Raw genomic sequence first — 19,207 nt, forward strand, 5'->3', positions numbered from 1 at the left:
ATTGTGAACCTTGGCAGGAGGAAAGGAAAAAAGATAGTTCGCAGGAAGGAGGCCTATCATTTTATCCCCTTATGTTAGTAGCAGAGAACTCCTTAAAGAATGCTAAAAAAATGTCTAAGATAGGAGGCAAAGGGGGTGTTGGGAGGTAGTTCTCTTTCTCATAGCATGCTATGATGGGAAGAAGTGGATCAGACACAGGCAATGGGGGCATCACTCAGGGGAAGTTATAAACTATACTGAGACAGTAGTTCTCAACCTACCTGCAGGTTGTGACCCCTGTGGGCTGCATATCAGATATTTACATTACGACTTATAACAGTAGCAAGATTACAGCTAGGAAGTAGTAAAGAAATCAGTTAATGGTCGGAGGTCACCACAACGTAGGAGGAACTGCGTTAGGAAGGTTAAGAGCCACCGCCTTAGGGCCTGGCTCTTATGTGGATAGTGCAGTCAAGCAGATAAAGATCACCTCTGTGGTTTTACAAAATATAAACCCCTAGTCATGGAAAACTGTTGGCTTTTATGCTATCGATATTTTTACAGCCTACACGGACACATTTCACAGGACAATCAGTCACCTAAAATGTGAGAAACTAAAGGTCTCAGATCTTGCGATCTTACATTGAAAGAAATGAAAAACCAGAATTCCAGACTGGATTAACTGATGTGCTTTTCTCCGAGCACCAGTTCTTGTGCTGATAGGGACCATCATGAGTGTGTGGTGTGTAGGACAGTATCGTTGCTAGAAACTAATGTCTGGATACAATGAGCATCTCCTAAGAGTTTTGTCTTCTTCAGAGGTACTGTGGGGGTAAATATATTTTTGTAGCTGTACTGGCACCCTAGGCCTTGGGCTTTGTTGGCAAATTCCCATTACTTAATACTAATAAATTAAGGTCTGACTTCCACCCAAATGACAGACAGCTAATCTTGTTCCTTGCCTGTAGTGACCACAATTTTCATGGAACTTATTTTAAGCCCATAAATTGATCAAACCAGGTTGCACCAAACTCTTAACTAATTTTAAGAAAGGAAAAGGGGAAGGGATTCGGAGCTTTTATTTTTGCATCCAGAACGTGCCAGGAAGGAACTGATTCATTGTTTACAGACACATTAGTGTGGTCAAACTTCAGTTTCATCACCCCCTGCCTCCTCCCTTACCCATCAGGCCATGAAACATTTGCTGGTGTAACGTGGTCAATATAAAAGCAGACTACACAGTTTTTATGTTGGATGTTTTTATATGAGTTCTATCCCATTCTCACTGCCAAAGAGACACTAAAGACCTGCCTCAGAATCTGTGCTCCCTCTTGCCCAAAATTCAATGATAAGGCCAGACACAGCAGGAGACTCAGTACCCAGCCCTGTACCCTTAGCTCCAGTGACCCTTTGGGTTGCCCAGGTTGATGCCCTACTAGGTTAAATGTTATCTCTTTGACAGCTTCTGTGTTACTCAAACCAATGCAAATGTTTACTTTTAATTTTACTTTCCCTCATGGTGACATTAGATTTTTTGATCCTCTTTGTAAGGCATTCTCTTCCAGTGACTTCAGTGTGTGCGCGGTATTCTCTTTCTTCTCTCACCCTTCCAGCCCCGCCCCTACCCGGTATCCTGTTTCATCCTTTCTACCCAGCATGCTGCCTGTCCTTAAGGTGCAGACCAGGGGCGTCTTGTCTAGGTTCTCTTTTTACTTCCCCCTACACCCACAGCTTCAGTCACAGCCACAAACCAACGATTCACAAGTCTATAGCACTGCTCTAGGCTACTTTGCAGCCAAGGGTCCATTTTGCACACTCCTGCAGGGACATGTCCAGACAGCACTCTTGAATCATCCCTTCCCCAAACCCGCATTCCTCTCCCTCTCTGTGGACGTGCCTCCCATGTCTGCACAGTTTCAAAGACTGAGACTCTGGGACTCATCCCTGACACCTCACTCTCTCTCATCTTGCATATCTAATTTATCATTGCCATACTAATTTTTCTTCCTAAACAGTCCTCTGATCCGTCTACATCCCCATACACCCCCTTTCAGTGGGCCTGTCAAAACTATCACTCTTGCGTCTCGGGGTTCTGCAGCAGCCACCCCCCTCGTCCCCCACTCTCCTTGCTTCTTTTCTCTAATCTCTTTGCCAAACTGGAGCTGAAAACGGAGCTTTTATGTGAAGTAAATCCTACATGACTGCTTTGCTTTAAAAACACCTCAAAAGATATGAAGCAAGGTTCTTCACACGATTGCAGAGCCAAGTGTGGCCTTCTTTGCAGGCTCATCATGGGTGCAACTCTGTTTTGCTTAATGGCCATACTGTGTGCCACCCCAACCCCCATGTTCTCCCAACTCCCTTCGGTTTTAACCCATGGTCTTAAAATCTCAAGTATGCTTTTTCTAATACTCCATATGGTCACCATTCTTTTAATGTACCAGTGACAATTGTGTCTTTAATCTGCATTAGTCTTCGCTCAATGTCTAGTTCCTCAGGCACTGGGCCTGTTTTTCTATTCCATTGTTATTATTTCAGCTTATTCTTGAGTTTTCCATGTACATTCTAACACATATTAGGTGCTAACGAGCTAATTATTAAATAATTTCCTCTCTTCTGAGTTTGTTTTTTCTCTTTTCTGGACTGTTTTTAGTAAAATGTCCATACTTACTCAGGCCTTGCTAATTGGGAGGTATCCCTCCTCCTTTGTGTATATGTAGTTTTCTCCTTGAATGTAGAGAAATAGATGCCAGACTTGGTTCCCATTCTGTTTTGTATCACGTGGAATCTCTTCCACATGGAGGGCGCAGCAACTTCAAAGGGCACCGCTTTGCACATGGAAAAGATACACAGGGGAAAAACGTGAAAGAAAGTGGGGCCCTGATTTCCATCATGGTTAATGGGCCAAATCTCAGGGAGATTTAGGTGAGTCAACTCTGAGAAGAAACATCTTCAAACCAGTAGTGCTTGGGGGCAGCAACGGTGCCTAGAGGAGCTCCTCAGTACAGTGAAAAAAGGGAAGAAATTCTCCAGCAGTGACGCTATGAACCTAGGTAGCACAAAAGTTGGAGTCCCAGAAGTGTGGAATTTACCCCCATGGCCTGAGAAACATCAGCTGCCTCTGTGGGACTGTGAACGGAGGGATGGAGGCACCGGAGCAGTTGTCCTAGGAGACTGGGGCAGTCCAGAAAACAAAGTGGGAAGGGCTGTGTCCCTTACCCGATGAGTTCATCCCGTGAAACAATGACTTGGGACTCTGTTTGACACTGAGCTTTATTTATCAGTGTGCAATGGAAATTTATAGCAGGGCAGCGAAGCAGTGGTCAGGTTTTACAGGGAAGACACCATGGGTCGTCAGTTGGCAGCTGGAGATGTTCAGATAGAAAGGAGAGTTGGTGTCAACGTTCACAATCGGCTCCTTACTACCAGCAGCTTCTGTTTGTACTGTGTAATGTGTTTTCAGTCAATTCTGTTAGGTCTGTATCTAACATAGGTGAGCTGCTTTCATCCTGGGGATTTCCCAGTGGCTACCCCAACACCATTTCCTTTTATGTTGTGTGATTGACTTTATTTCCACCGTCCAGTTATTTTTAACCTACATCAGTTTTTCAACACCCTTTGTTCATTGTATATTAAAAAGAACTTCAAGACTAGGCCTGTCCTAATGAAGCAATAGCAGATGTCAGCTTAAGTTTTTATTATCATTCTTATTGTTAGAAACTAGAGGAGCGATATAGGGAAACTGAGGAATAAAGAAATACAACTTTATATCTTACTACCAATTTAGACTACAATGCGGTATAATAGTGGAAATAAATGCATACATACTGCCCATATTGCTAGTAGGTGGTGATCTAAACCCTTATCATATATTAATTCAAATGAGTCTCACAACAGCTTTACACTACAGCTATTATTAGTCTAGATTGCATTCAAAGCAAACACAGGGTACGCAAGGCCAGTGTCACCCAGGTAGTAATGATTGGAAATAGATGCTTTCCCAGACAGTTCTCTGCACTTTCAATGATGTCTGATTGTTTCTAGTTCTCGTTAGAATCCATATTGTAGCCAACTCCCTCATCTGGGCTGTGGGCTGAGGAATGGTCTCTGTGGCTGAACTAGCAGGGAAAGTTTCTTTCAGTGACATGCTAAAAATGTGCTTTTCCTAGCGGAGCAAAGTAGCACACAGGGCATGGGCCCTGCAAGGGAAGCCTCCTGGTTAGTTGCTGGTTAGTAGCTGGCTAGTAGCATGGGCTTGGCAGTCAGAAAGTAACCAGAACTCAGTCTCTTCCTCTGCCACATAAGGAAAATATTATCTCCCTCAGAAGATCATTATGTGGATTAAAGGAGGCATCAGAGGATGTGTGGAGCACTTAGCACAGTTCCTGGCACACGAGTCAATGCTGGCTGTTGTTACTGTCCTCGGGTTCCTAGAAATGGGGTTAAAGTTATACTCTGACTTCCTAGAAAGCCAAAGCAGTGAAGGGACACCCAAATACACAGGTGTCACATAACCACGTCCTTCAGAGTGATGGCAGATGCTTCGGCTTTGAACTACAGGACATTTCCTCAAATGCTCCATGTTCTGTCTTAATTGGTACATGTTTTGCCTCAGAGTCTCCTTTTCCTGCCTCTTTGCCTCAATTGTAAGGTTAGTCTATCAGACACTGAAACTTCTTTTTTATGTCAAGTCAGTCACTGTTAGGACTTTTCCGGGCCAGGAGCCCCTGGTGTGCTCCTTGCTTCAAGGCCCCCTGCATAGTGTCTGTTTTATCTCTAGGTTCCCAGGAAACAGTGCCCAGGTGACTCTTAAGTGAGATATATCTTTGGGACTTTCCTCTCCTATTGGACTTGTCTCTCATAATGGCTTTTCTACAGAGGACAGGGCAAAGGTGAGGAAGAGGACGGTGTGAACCCCGCTTCCCTGTTCATCTTCTGGATTTGTCAGTGTGAACAGTCACTGTACTCTTGCCGGGAGAGCAAGGGAGGAGATAGTCAGTTCTTCTACCCCACAATCCTTAGTGGTCTTCCTTCGACTGCTCCTACCTTCTGCTTCATTGGCTTTCACCACTCCCTTTGAGGGAAGAGGCCAGGACTCTGCTAGTCTCGACACCACTCTTCTGCTGCGGGAGGATTTTCCGCTCCTTCAGCCAATAGCTGCTGAAGTACGAGCCCACTGTGCTGCGGAAGCGCCTTTCAGCCAATAGCCGCTGAAATACCAGCCCACTGGGGCGTGGTCTATTTATCTTTAAAAAAGAGCGGCAAGCCTCCGTTCGCTCTCTTGGTTACAGTGCTTGGTTCTGGCTCCTGCTCCAGCGACTAGGCTCCGTTCCTGACGGTTGGTGTTTTGTAAGTTTTACCCCCAAGATAAATACCCCTTTAAATCCTAACTGGTGTGGGATTGCTTCGCGCATTACTCTTCCAAAGCTAAGCATGGCTCCCATGGGAATTCCCAGAAAACTACTAGTGCACTAAAGACTCGAAAGTAATTCAAAACAGCGCGCTGGTAAAATCACTCCGAGGCTGGTCTGTGCTCAAGGTTGGATGTTTATTCCTTTCTCTATACCTTGTTTCAAATCATATTCAACCAGTTTCTTTTCATGACCTGTCAGAGATGCGGCAATGATCAAGTGGCACCATCGATGTGTTAAAGACGTTATGTATCATCAGGAAAATGTCAACCAAATAGACATGGCCTGGAGGTGACTATAAAGTCCCTCCTACTATGAAATTTTCCAGAATTACAGCCAAAAGGTTATATTCTAAAAGGAGTCTAACCAAACCCAAGTGCTTGGAGAACAATGGTTTAAAGTCCTCTGTCAAATTCCGACTCCCCAGGCAGCCCCAGTCAAGGGCGCTCTCTGGTCCAGGTGGCCTCTCTTCAGCAGCTCTACGCTGACTAGGTCTCCACTGGCATTTGAAATTAAAATGTCCTCCTGCTCCTCATTAAGTTATTCAGCTTTCCATTACTGTAACAAAATGCCCAAGGCACTAAGGTATCACAAGAGAAAGGGTAATTGGCTCATGATTCTGGTGGTTCTATTCCAAGACCAAGTAGCCTCACAGCTTTGGGTTTCTGGTGACAACTTACTATAGTGGAACAAACTATCATTAAGAATGGCTGACCTAAAAAAAGAAAGAAAAGCTAGGTGGTGGTGGTTCACACCTTTAATCGTGGGGCAGAGGCAGGTGGATCTGTGTGAATTTAAGATCAGCCTGCTCTACAGAGTGCGTTCCAGGACAGCCAGGGATTCCCAGAGAAAACTTGTCTAAAACAAACAAAAGAATGACTGATCTAACCCTCCTAACCAGGCGTGGCCCTAATAGATGGGGCTCGACCCTATCAAGTATTCTGTGCACCCATGCCTCTTAGATATCATTCAGTATCAACACAGAGCGAATCCAGCTTCACATCTGGTGGCCCATGTGTCTATACACAGGAAACCCCTTTTCTCAGTTATCAAACCCTTGCCTCAGGCACATCTGCTGCAAATGTCTCTGCAGGTCAGATTTGGGACAGGCTGTCTGTTCTGAGGACGCCTGTCCATGCAGCTATAGCTTCTTCCAAATCGACAGGGTGATTGGCTTTACCTATAATTTGGCTAGTTCCATACAGCCTCCAGCATCTGGCCCTCCTGAAGAATGTGGCCTGTTCTTCTAAGCAGGTACTCATCTGTGGGGTAAGACTGGGTAGGAGCTTTTAGAATCCTCTAAGGCCAAGCTATCAAACGCCCTGCAACTACTTCCCAAACTACATTAGTAAAAGCCAGCTGCATAGCTGGAAAAAGGAAAAGAGAAAGCTCACATGGTCTTCCATAAGCAAGGCCAAGGTCAAAACTCCTTGCTCACAAATAAAATCCAAGGCCTTGACTGTGCTGGAACTCTTCCATGCGTACTGTTTTCCCCCGAGATGTTATTCCTTCTATCATCTAGTGTGCTGGCCAGAGGTTTGGCTCTGAATTTAGGCCCCCAACATGGAGAGTTTGCCAACCCTGGCGATGCTTGCTTTTCATACGGAGGACTCCATAGGGTAGGCTTCCATGAGGGGCATGAGTGAAGCTGGTCCAATCTCTTGACTGCTGATTTGTGGTTGCTGTCAAAGTTTCTACATTTACCAAAAACAGATTGGGTGTTACTTGTAGTAGTAAATAAAAAAAAGGGGGTGGGGTGTTCTCCATCCAAACAAATGAGAACATGCCCTTTCCACTCTCAAGGCCCCTTGGAGCCTTGTAATTATGGGGCTGCTTGTTCTTGTTTCCTTATGTCAGGATCTGATGCTCAGGCTTCTAGAGGCTTACCAGGCTATTGTGCTGAACGATGAGCGGTCCTTTATACAACCTCAAATATGGATACAAAATGAATATCTTCCATTTTATTTGTTTTCTACATAAGGATGCTAGAGCTAGTCCAGTTTCCTTTGCATTCTATTCAAATTTTATTTATTTTTTCCTTTCTCCCTTAGTTTTCTTTCCTTCTTTTTTTAAAATCACCTCTTTGTACTCATACCCCTTACGTTCCAACCTTTTCTGCTGTTTTTGTTTATTATCTGAAGCAGGATCTCCTTCACCCTATGGCTCAAGCTGACCTCGAACCTGTGGCTATCTTGCTTCAGTCTCCTGAGTAATGGAATGATGAAGATGAATCACCACGCCTGTGTTCTCTCCGTTTCAACAGGGTCTTTTCCTGTGTCTGTCCACCTTGATTTCAGTAATCAGTTTCAGTTCCTTAGTGAAAAACAACGTAGGAAATAATTTCCTAAATTCCCATTTTATAACGATTACCATCTATTTGTAGCTAATGTGTTTCCTTCCCTATACAAAAGACAAACTATCCTGAACTTCTCTGAAGTGCTGTCAGTGTTCAGTGCTGAGGACAGTGCCACAGATTCCTCCCAAGGAGTGACAAGGGACATGTGTACCTGCAAGCTGGTTGGGATGCAAATGACTAGTGTCATAGGGATAGTTCTGAATCCATCTTTCTTATTTTTGTGTCAAGCCTTTACTGTGTGTGTGCATGTGTGTATGTGTGTTTATGCATGGTGTGTATGCATGTTTGTATATATGTATATTTATATATGCATGTGTGTATATGTATGTGTATCTTTGTGTGTGTATATGTATGTGTGTATGTATGTGTGCATGTATGTATATGTAAGTGTGTATGTATATATGTATGTGTGTGCATGTATGTGTATGTATGTATATATGTGTGTATGTGTGTGTATGTATGTATGTATGTATGTATGTATGTATGTATGTCTGTTGCTAGGAATTGAACCCAGAGTGACTTACATGTGCAGAGCACATGCTCTACCACTCTCGTTTTCACTGTTCTTAGTACCTCACGGTTTCCAAGGAGCTCCATTGACTATATCCACCAGACTAAACACTGTTAGGTAAACAGTGTTCCAGCCATAACATTGAATGTGTCTGGAAACCGTGGTGCATGCTTGAGTGATGAATCCCATGGTGCCAGCAGCAGCAGCAGGCACTTTACTGCCCATCATCTTACAGTGCTGAGATTTGTTCCTGCCTCCTACATCAGTGGTTCTCACCTTCCCTTGTGCTGCAACCCCTTGATATGGTTCCTCATGCTGTGCTGACCCCCAAACACAAAATTACTTTCCTTGCTACTTCATAACTGTAATTTTGCTATGGTTATGAATAGTAAGGTAAATGTTTTTGAAGACAGAGGTTTGCCAAAGAGGTCACGGCCCACAGGTTGAGAACCACTGTGCTAGACAGCTCATTGGATTCTCTAGGACTTTTCTTTATCTCCTCATTTTTTATGAGTCTGTTGGTTCCCCCACCCCCATTCCGGGTCTGATTTCCCTGCCAGAGCTGTTTTGTGTGGGGATCGATAACCCGAATTACATACTCTTGTCCCAAACTTTGAAATTGCTTAGACCTTTTGGGTATAGAAGTTCAGAACTTGAGCAGGCAGGCCTAGCGTCTCACCTTCTGTGTCAGGAATGCACAGAGCGTCTGGGACATGGCAGTGCTGACTGTGTCTCTGAAGATCTGTTTCTTCACGCCCCACCTTCACCCTGCTCTTTCTGAACTATCTCTGGGATGCTCAGTCTCACTCTGTAGCTGAGTGTCCCAGAGCTGCTCCACCTCCTGAGACACACACACACACACCTGCCTCCCCTCCGTCCCATTCCCCGTCTCCCCCTCTGCCCCCGTTTCCCTCTTCTACTGCCCTCACTCATCTTGACTCTTCTTTAATAGAGGAAAAGATCAAATATGACCTTCCTGGACTTTCCCTGTTTCCTGTTGAAGAACCCACATGAGCCTTTCCTATCCAGCCTTCTCTTTCACCCTCGCTGGAGGCTCACAAACTCAAGCAGCCCAACTCAAGGCCAGCTCTCCACCCCCCCCCCCATCTTTCTTGTTCTTTATATCTGTCTAGCACTACCAACCCCTTTTCTCTGCTTGCCTACATGGAAAGCAAGAAAACATGGTCACCTCCATCCCCTCAACTCCATGCCCTATGCTGACTTGAACTCCTCTGGGAAGATCTCGCTTCAGCCTTTTTGTTCATTTCTACTCTTGGTTCTTTTCATCTCAGTGAGCCATCCTCATCCCCCATGGCGCTGAAATGGGCAGAGCTAAAGTCAATTCAAGATTCTGCTTTCTTTGACATCTGTGACCCTACGGCCTGTATTTCTGATTTTGTTTTAGTCCTTTATGGCCACCTTTTAAACACTGGTGCTCCCACGGATTCCACCCCAGCCACTGCTGTTAACTGTCTGTCGCCCATGTGTAAAGTGAGGACCTTCTAGTCTGTAGGTTCAGCCTTAACTCCTCCCCTTTTCTCTATAAGATCACCCTATATGTGTCTTCTACAAGTACCTCAAATTCAGCATGGCCTTGGATGAATTCACCAACACCCCACTTTCTAAAATTTGGTCCCCTTTCTCTGTTCTTTTTGAATTTTACAATGGTTGGCTCTGAAAGACGGTGGAGGCAAACATCGCGAAACCTTTCTAAACACCATAAACAAATCCCTATATGTTCTAGTAGCCGCGATAAACTATAAAACAAAACAGATGAGTTAATTGGAAATAGAGTTTATATAACCTAATTCATGTAGTGTCATTTATTTATAAGTATTTAAATGTTAACCAGGTATTTTCAATTCTTTTTGGAATTTAGAGTGCATTTTGCTATCGCGTGCCTCAATTCAAACTAAGCACCGGAACTGGAATCTTGTCGGTGGCTAGCGATTATTGGCTACTCATCAGTAACCTCACAGATTTTCCTTCATCCAGCCACAAGTCCGCAAGCCCTGTTCATTTTACTCCCTAGATATTTCTCCAGCAGACTAAGTTCTTTTCCTCTTCACATCCTGACTTTAATTTTCACACTAGTTATTTCTCATTTGTATCGTTGCAATGGCTTATAAAACCACTTTAAGTAGTCCTTGTGGGACAGGCCTTTCACCAGACTGTTTAGGACCGGGGCAGGAAGCTTACAATTTCAAGGGCTAGCTTGTCTGCAGAGTGAGTTCAAGGCTAGCTTGGCAGTTTAGTGAGACTTGTTTCAAAATAAAAACTAAGAATAAGGCTAAGACTATGGGTTATTAGTGTAGTTCTTTCTTAGCTTGTAAAAGGCCTTTAGAAAATGAATAAATAAACGAATAAACCAAACGTGCTCTCTCTGTTCAAGGGACCATGCTAGATTCACTGGGATGTAGGATGGAGTGGAGCATCTACTTATATGTCTCTAGAAAAGAAGAAAACAGCTTATATTTAATAACATTTATTGCACACATTGAAGTCAGCTTCCTTGAATTTGGTATCCAAGAGGTAGCAATAAAGCTATCAATATTAGGTTGTTGATAAACAATAGACATTTACATAATTATTTTAAAAATTTATGTGAATGAACAAAGAGACCAGAGAACAAATTAAATTACAGGCATTAGGTCTCTCCTTGTACCAGTCGTCTGGAAGCAAGTGCCTTTACCCACTGGGCCATCCTGTCTGTCTAAGAATTTAAGACTAAGTATACTTATATATACCTAGAATTTATTTCTTGTATTTGCAGAAAAGTGAGATAGTAAAATCTAGCATCCTACTTCAGTTTCAGCCCACCTCTTTTTCCAGCCTTTAGTTTTTCTTTTTAAAAGAATTCCAGAGAGAGAGAGAGAGAGAGAGAGTGCACATGAGAGCCCTGTCATACATTAATCTTTTATTTTCTTTTGGTTTTCTACAGAATACAAATGACACTGTGTCATTGTACTAGGGCCTAAAATTCATCAAAGTATTGCGATTTTTTTCAGTATCTTTGGATATAGAAGAACTGTCCCAGGTCTACAACAACAAATTACTACTTTACCTACTTATACAGCAGGCTGCCTGCAACCGCTGGGCCATGAATTTTCTTCCATAAATGCTTTTTTCTTTAAGTTTTTTTTTTAAGTTTAAAATGAACATAGTACAGTGATTCCATTGTGTCCTTAGGGGTCTTATACTTCGGCAGGAAAAGCAGCTCCAGAAATGTGTACTTTTGATAAAATCATATAGTAAGAGATGCTTACCAACAAAAGGAGTTTGAGGAGGGTGTGGTAGACTTGCCCAGAGAAGAATGTGCTGAAATAGGACCTGGAAGGTGGCTCAGAAATGAGGTCACCTAGTTTGTCAGATATTTAAATCTGTTTTCCTGAAACCTCGCCATGTTCTTTTGCTCTAAGGAAGACAGAGTTTTAATTTTATGTGCTGTATGGGTATGTTCCATAGCCTTCAAACTGCAGTATGAAGAAGGATCCCCTGGGTAATAGAGTAAAATATAGGTCCCTGGACTCCATGTGCATGTGTTCTGATTTACTCAGAGAATTCCTAGTCTAGGACTTGGTGCGTTTTAGAAAGCACTTCAATGACTCCCTTGTATCTGGTAGGAATTGTTCTTGGAGGTGCATTGCCATCTTCTTTCTATAAGAGAGTGTAAGAAGGTGTTAAAAGATGACCTTGGTCTGGGCCCAGGAGGGATGCTCTTTGTAAACTCAACAAGGCCTTGAGGAAGGAGAATGGACAGTTGGGGATGCTGAAAAGGAATCGTGGATGGCCTGGGCTGTAAACATGGAGAGAATTTTGAAAAAGCGGCAGTGAGAGCTTTGGTGTATTTCATGATTTTCCTATGGCCGTTCTTAAACTTCGACAGACAATTTGATAGAAATATAGAATCTTATTATTAGAGCATTTTCATCTGCCTGCAGGAACCAGTAGTCATTCAACAAGAAAGTAAAAAATATTTATAATGTCTAGGACAGTGAATGTTTTTGAAATAGGATAAATTTTAAACTCTAGGAAAATGTAGAATCCCTTATAGAACTGCACTTCCGGTTCGAGATAATAAAGCCTAGAGAATATGGGAAGCCATTCCATGTGTGGAATACGTTAACTTTATAACCACTCTGAGGAAAAATGCATTTTGTCCTTAAATGCCACTTTTAAGTTCTGTCAAACTTGGCACCCAGTTGTTAATATTTTAGAATTTGAAAACCATTGAGTGATTTTTCTAAGATGCTGCATATTTTACCCTATGGTAAATAACAACCAGAAGGGGGTGGATAAATCAAGACCATTCAAAGGCCCCACACTAAAATGTTCATGATTTCAGCTTTCTCCCTCGGTCAGATCTAATTGTGTTGCTGGAGTTTCTGGTTTTTGTTTTTGTTTTTTTTTTTTTTTTTTTTTTTTTTTTGCCATTTGCTGATGAGTGTCTGCCGCAAGTTTTAATGAGCTTTAAACCAGGCAGACAAATAGGCCAGTAGCCTGGAGAGAGAGATGGAGTGGTAGGCATGGGAAGTCTATCCAATCAATCAGCAAAATATGTTTTAATTGTAGCAGCACTGCCATAAATAGGCCGGCACAGCCAGTCAGGCTGCTTCAGTCTTGTCCGCTTCAGTCTACTCTGTTCTGCCATCCGTATGTGCCTGAGATTTTTGTTTTGGTCACCAATGGACAAGACCTCCCACTGGCCATCTAAATTTTAGAAGATATACTTTCTCCAATAGCTCAGGGGAGGCTGAGTGTGTGTGTGGGGAGGGCGGGCAAGGCTGTTCTTAGTGCAATTTATCTCGTTCAGTTCGCCTGAGATTGTGCTCTCCATTTGCTTCCTCTCAATGGTTCTGCTGATGTCTGCTTTCTTGCAGGTGATTCGCAAGGGCTGGCTGACTGTCAGCAACATTGGCATCATGAAAGGAGGCTCGAAAGGCTACTGGTTCGTCCTCACTGCAGAAAGCCTGTGCTGGTACAAAGACGATGAGGTAAGCCACAGACAGCGACAGTTCCCTCTAATGTGAAATTGACTGAGGCTATTGCGATGCACAGCCGGACACTGGTACCTCTTTTCAGTGAGATCTGTCTATAAATGTTGTTTTAAAGAAGCCCTGCTTTTCTTTCTTTTTCAAATTATGGATCTTTAGTTTTACAGTGTTCCCATTGAACTTCCTTTCCTGATTATTTCTTTCATATAGTCCAATTTTGCCTGCTTGGAGAAGTGAATTTATGGACCAAGAAGTGGAAACTTCCTTCCTTAGGTTAATATCAAGATATTGGTGTAACCAAAGCACCGTTCATTGAATAACTCGTTGAAAAGACATAAGGCCATAGAGGTGAAATGAATGAGGCGCTGCCGTGGGTAAGGCAGCGTGGGGTTGCTGTGGCCTCCACTTCCAGTGAAAGGCATGGGCAGCAGTGAGACTGCTGGGCTTCATGTTAGTACCAGACCATTCTACACATTTTCTTCTTTGAGAATTGGATATCTCTAGAAAAACATAAATGACAAGAATTGTGGTGTTCTGGCTCATGTTCGATGTTCATAGTGCCATCCTGTGACTTACTGCTCGTTGTATAATTTGACAGCTATAAAAGCACAAAAGTGTCACCTTAGGCTTATAGAGCCATTAAGCTGCTGTAAATTCTTAGAGCTATATTCGGGAGGACATGGATTGAAATTGAACTGTGTTTTGGAAATTGTAATAGCTCTGACCAGTGACATCACTGGTATTGTAACGCAGTACACAGATGTTATCTAACAGTACGCTTTGATAGCTGGACCATGAACAGGTGAGATCATCCCTATTCTACTGGCTACAAAAGACGTGTGTCAGAGTTCAAAGCCCCTCCTTCTTAGCCTGATGTCTTTTGAAAACATTAAAGATGCCTTTGTCATCTCTTGAAAGATAAGGTTCATGGTTCAGGGTTCTTTCCGTTTCTCTGTGTCTTCTGTCTAACAGTGTGTTGCAAAATTTTGGATGATGGCTTGATTCCCATGAAAGATTCTGTGATATGGAAACTCAAATTCTACAGAAATGTTAGAATGAATTTGTTGTTCAAAGCATTGTTTTCAAATTCTCATGTCACCACCTCTAGTAAAAAGTGATATTGGTCATTTTGGGTGTCTGAATAAGGATGACCCCCCATAGGCTCATCTATTTGAATGCTTGGTCAACCAGGGAGTTACACTATTTGAAAGGATTAGAAGAACTGAGAGGTGTGGCCTTGCTGGGGTGGGTGTGGCCTTGCTGGAGGAAGTGTGTCACTGGGGATGAGCTTTGAGGTTTCGGAAGCCTATGCCAGGCTCAGCCTCAGATTTGCTCTCTCAGCTACTGCTTCAGTGTCTGCCTGCTGCCATGCTCTCTTTCATGACGATAATGGACTAAACCTCTGAAACTTTGCGTGAACCCCTAATTAAATGCTTTCTTTGTAAGAGTTGCTTTAGCCACGGTGTCCCTTTACCACAATAGATCACTGACTAAGCGAGGTATTTTGAGAATCTGATGATTAGCAATGCTGTTTCTCCTGTGCCTGGTGATGTGTGCCTGTCATCCTGTGGGACGCTCTAGTTTAAAGATCATGGCATAAGCTCCAAGATTCTTCCATGTATGCAAAAGAATAAATAATTATCTACTTTGCGACTTAGTTACACTGTAGACACATTTCCTCTTGAATATTTGGATATTCATTTTCATACTTTTACATTCATTATCAGTCTTGGGACCTTTCCCAGTAACACAAGGGGAAGCTGAAGTTTTCCCTTAGGAGTTGTAATAATGGCAGCCAGTGTTTGCTGCATGTTATTTGACTGACCCATGTTAGAACTTGGGGAAAGGTATTCTTATTATTGCTATTTGGAGATGGGAACACTAAAACTAGCAAATACCACCTCCATCACTAATGCAGGTCACTGTTTTGGAAAGTCATTTCAACAAGGTTTGGTTTATCTTTATAAAGGCCACATCATGTCCATCAGGATAACCAGCTTCCAAAGGTCACACAGAGAGTTGGTAGCAAGGTAGAAATTAGAACCCAGGCTACTAGGCTCTGGAAGTTCCAAAGTTCATGGTTGTCCAAGTCCATCTTGCCTTACAAAGAATTCACTGGGATAATTTCCAGGAGACTCAGAGTTGACCTTTTTCTGGGTGTGGCTGCCATGCATCCCTGAGAGATCTAGGGAGTCTTTGCTCTTGTGGTGTAGCTGTAGGGCTGGCTCTCTGGTCTCCTATGTCACCCCTGGAAGGGTGGGGAGGCATCTGATGCTCTGGGTTAGGAAAGAAGAAACCTTGAGAGCCCAGAGAGTCACATTATTGGACTTGACATCTTCTCCTTTAAAGATGCAAGACACCTACAAAAACCACTGCAGCTGATGTTCTCTCCAGACTGCTTGATTTCCACACATAGGAAATAAACATGTTTATTTCAATATTGCCTGTGTCAAGTGGCCAGTTTACTAAAGGTGAATGTACAGGGATTGAGGTAGGGAAGAATGTAAATGATCCTTCAAATAAAGGGTCCCTTTTCTCCTTTTAGAGCCTACCAAGAAAAGAGAGAAGGACAGACAAGGTTGCTGTTATATGTAACCAACAACCAATCAGCAATGTCAAGTACTCAGGGCTCTAGAGAGAATGAAACAGGGGAAGGTGGAGAAGATGACAGTGACCAGCCTTTAGAATAAGAAAACCATCACAGTGGAGTAGAGACAGGAGTGATGAGTCGTGCAGAAGAATTAGTCGAACAGTAATCCAGCAGAGGGCATGATAAATGCAAACATCTTAGAGCTGGAAAACGCCGGAGAGCTTGTGGCCAGAATGTAGGTATAGTGAGGGACAAAGATGCCGGGGGCTCGGGGCTTAATAAGTCACCTCCCAATTCTTTGGATTTTATTCCAAGGATGATTGAACACTTCTAAAGCACTCTGACAGGGTACGATACGATTAGGTTTGTGGTTTAGGATCTCTGTGGGGCTGTGTGTGATAGTGTGATAGTCATGGAATTCTCAAAAGGTAGAGGTGGGTGGCAAGAATAGAAGGAGACCAACTAGGAAGCCATAGCAGGCCAAGGCTGGAGATGATGACTTAACGTGGGTAGTGGCTACAGGTAAGGGACACCACTAGTTCAAATGGAGAGAGCTGCACAAAGCCCACTTCAGTCAGTGGCTACTGTTCCTCTTTCAGAACTCTGCCTGGAAACATGACGGCAACTTTTCATATTAGGAATGCCCGACTCAAGGACGATGACCATCTCCAAGTTGTTAGTATTGGTGGCACAGAGCCCTCTCCGGCATCCTTCATTCTCACCCCACTGCCCTTCTTTACCCTGCTCCATTGGCTTCCCTGGTAGAGCTGCCTGCCTCTGCGGGTCATTTCTGAATGCACAGTCTAAAAAAAGAGAGGAGACAGCACTGGTCCTTGCTCTTTTGAGAGAGAGTGAACAAGTCGTGAGGTCTGTTGGGAGCTGAAGTAGGAAGGAAGGTAAGAGGACTAGGTTCACACAGGAAGCGTGAGGAGTGTGGGGCTGAGTAACACACCACAGGTATCTTGAGTCTTAACAACGCTCATCTGTGACAGTCACTGTCATAAATGATGCTTAGGCTCCAAAGGGCGTGCTGCCAAGGCTCAACTACAGGCTGAGTAATGAATAGATTATGTTTGTGAATATATACGGTTTTATTTAACTTTTGACAGGTTTTTAATAAAGATAAATGACTTAAGAACTATACTCATGATTAAGGAACAGGTTCAAGGCTGTTTTTCAGGATGATACTAATGGAATACACGGTTGTGTAGAACTGGATGTGAGTGGGCGTGGACTGAAGTGTAGGTTTGCTGTGGCTACCTGTACTGGGTCACATCGCTACACGTCTCTGAGCCTCAGTCTTTTAACTGAGCAGAGGGACCATTGCTGATCCAACCACCTCAGAGGGATTTCACAGGGCCTTTATAAGTCACACATAAGCAAGGGTCCTTCATATGTCATATGTGAGCAAGGGTTCCTCATAAGTTATATGTGAGCAAGTGTCCTTCGTAAGTCATATACTATATACCCTACTATACTCGCGTATTTATTCAAGCTACTTAAAGTATCTCCACAGTCTCCCTGAGTATAGAATGCCATTCTTTGACCAGAGTGCCATCTACTTCCCCATTCATTTGGATTATTTCATGTCATGACATCAGGTGTATGGGATCTGGGTTTTCTTAGTGAAGAATGGCAAGGCTCAGGTAACAAAAGGGAGCTCACATCCTGTTTGTTCAGTGAAAGTCTCCATACTGTCTCCCCTCTAGCCTGTAGGTTCTCCTATGTCTTAACCAGGAATTAGAAATGGTGTTTTCAGACTGGGGTCTTTCCAAGCTGGCATGGTAAGACCATGAAAATCAAAGTGATGGTTTTAATTTATAGTTAGCATGATTGTAGTTTTGTTCTCGACAGTTTCCCTGTTTTCTCCCGACTTCATGTTCTTAAGTTTCATTGGATGCATGAACCCCACCCCAAGAATCCATTGAGAGCTTTTAAGCCTGTGATCTACCAGTACAATACAGCAATGGTACACACATGGTATGCACATGCCACTGATGGAAAGGTTCCTGCCTGTGTTCCAGGTAACAGGCTTCTACATTATCTTCATGGGCTTATTCCAATGTAGTGAGACAGTTGGCAAAGTTTATCCACTTAGCTATATCTTACTCTCTGACACTACCCCCAGACCAGAGCTCTGTGCACTGTGGAAGGACGTTGTCCATCTTTCAGAGTTCGACAGTTTCTCAGTCATTCCTAGAGGATTTCCTCAGGTCTTGAACTTCTAGGTCATGGAGCAGAACCCCAGACCTGAAATTTGCCATGTGAATGGCCATGCACACATTTTTATGGTCTGTCTTCCCCGTGGTCCCACTGCCAGTGTATGCATGGCATACAGAATTAGTGGCAGCTACTTATTAGGGTGAGGTCAGAGCTCAGATATGAAGATTTGTGATCTGAGATGATTACCACATAGTTCTTTGACTTCCATTAAAATAATACCATAAGGTTGGTTATACCACTTATCTTTGCAGAGTACTTCCAGGAGAAAGACAGCAATTTTAGTGATGTCATGTAGAGTACCGTGTGCCCCTCTATGCAGCAGTATTTACCAGTGGACACCCCTTTTGGTATGCCTTTGGTAGGCTTTCCCCTTTTGGTCCATCCCTCAAACAGCACACTAGCTTCTGTCTTTCTTTTTATCTCCTTATTTTTCCCTTTAGTGGTACCAATCTAGAATATCCCATTTGAAATATAGAAGTATAGAATATATACTCTATACTATGTACCTGTATAACACTAGTCCAGCCAAAACGGTCAGAATGTTTGACAAAACCAAATGCCAAGTGGTTTTCAGAGAAGACTCTCCCATGTTGGTAGTGGTAATGGTAACTAGCCCTCCATCCCATGTTAGTAGTGGTAATGGTAACTAGCCCTCCATCCCATGTTAGTAGTGGTAATGGTAACTAGTCCTCCATCCCATGTTAGTAGTGGTAATGGTAACTAGCCCTCCATCCCATGTTAGTAGTGGTAATGGTAACTAACTCTCCATCCCATGTTAGTAATGGTAATGGTAACTAGCCCTGCATCCCATGTTAGTAGTGGTAATGATAACTAGAACTTCAGTCTTCATTATTCCTGCCACACATCAGGCCTGCTCCTCTCTCTGGAGTTTTCTGGTGATCATTACCATCATTGTGGGTACCATTGTGGGGAACTTGCTGTGTCCCAGGCATTGAGTTAAGTGAATGTTTTATCTCCTTCTCCACAGGAGGGACTTAAAAAAACAGGGGACTTAGCTAGCTGTGCCGTGCATGTGTCACACCCTTCTGCACCTGAACGTTTCCCAATGGGTATTTTTGGAAACCTGGTTATATGTGAGGCATAGTTCTGGTCACTCAGGATAAAATAGTCAACAAAGAGTCC

The 19,207-nt window shown here is 43.2% G+C and overlaps 1 protein-coding gene across 5 annotated transcripts in view; it reads left to right on the forward strand.

The window, feature by feature from the left end:
• Dnm3 (dynamin 3) overlaps positions 1-19,207 on the forward strand; it is a 462,700-nt gene that overhangs the window by 217,015 nt on the left and 226,478 nt on the right. For all 5 annotated transcript variants that reach the window (XM_057769381.1, XM_057769378.1, XM_057769379.1 and 2 more), the window contains one exon: positions 13,138-13,251. In XM_057769381.1, the coding sequence (XP_057625364.1) occupies positions 13,138-13,251 (114 nt within the window). The remainder of the gene's footprint in view (positions 1-13,137; positions 13,252-19,207) is intronic.

The sequence above is a fragment of the Chionomys nivalis genome, chromosome 5 (genome assembly GCF_950005125.1).
Source record: "Chionomys nivalis chromosome 5, mChiNiv1.1, whole genome shotgun sequence".
In the NCBI taxonomy this organism is placed as follows: domain Eukaryota; kingdom Metazoa; phylum Chordata; class Mammalia; order Rodentia; family Cricetidae; genus Chionomys; species Chionomys nivalis.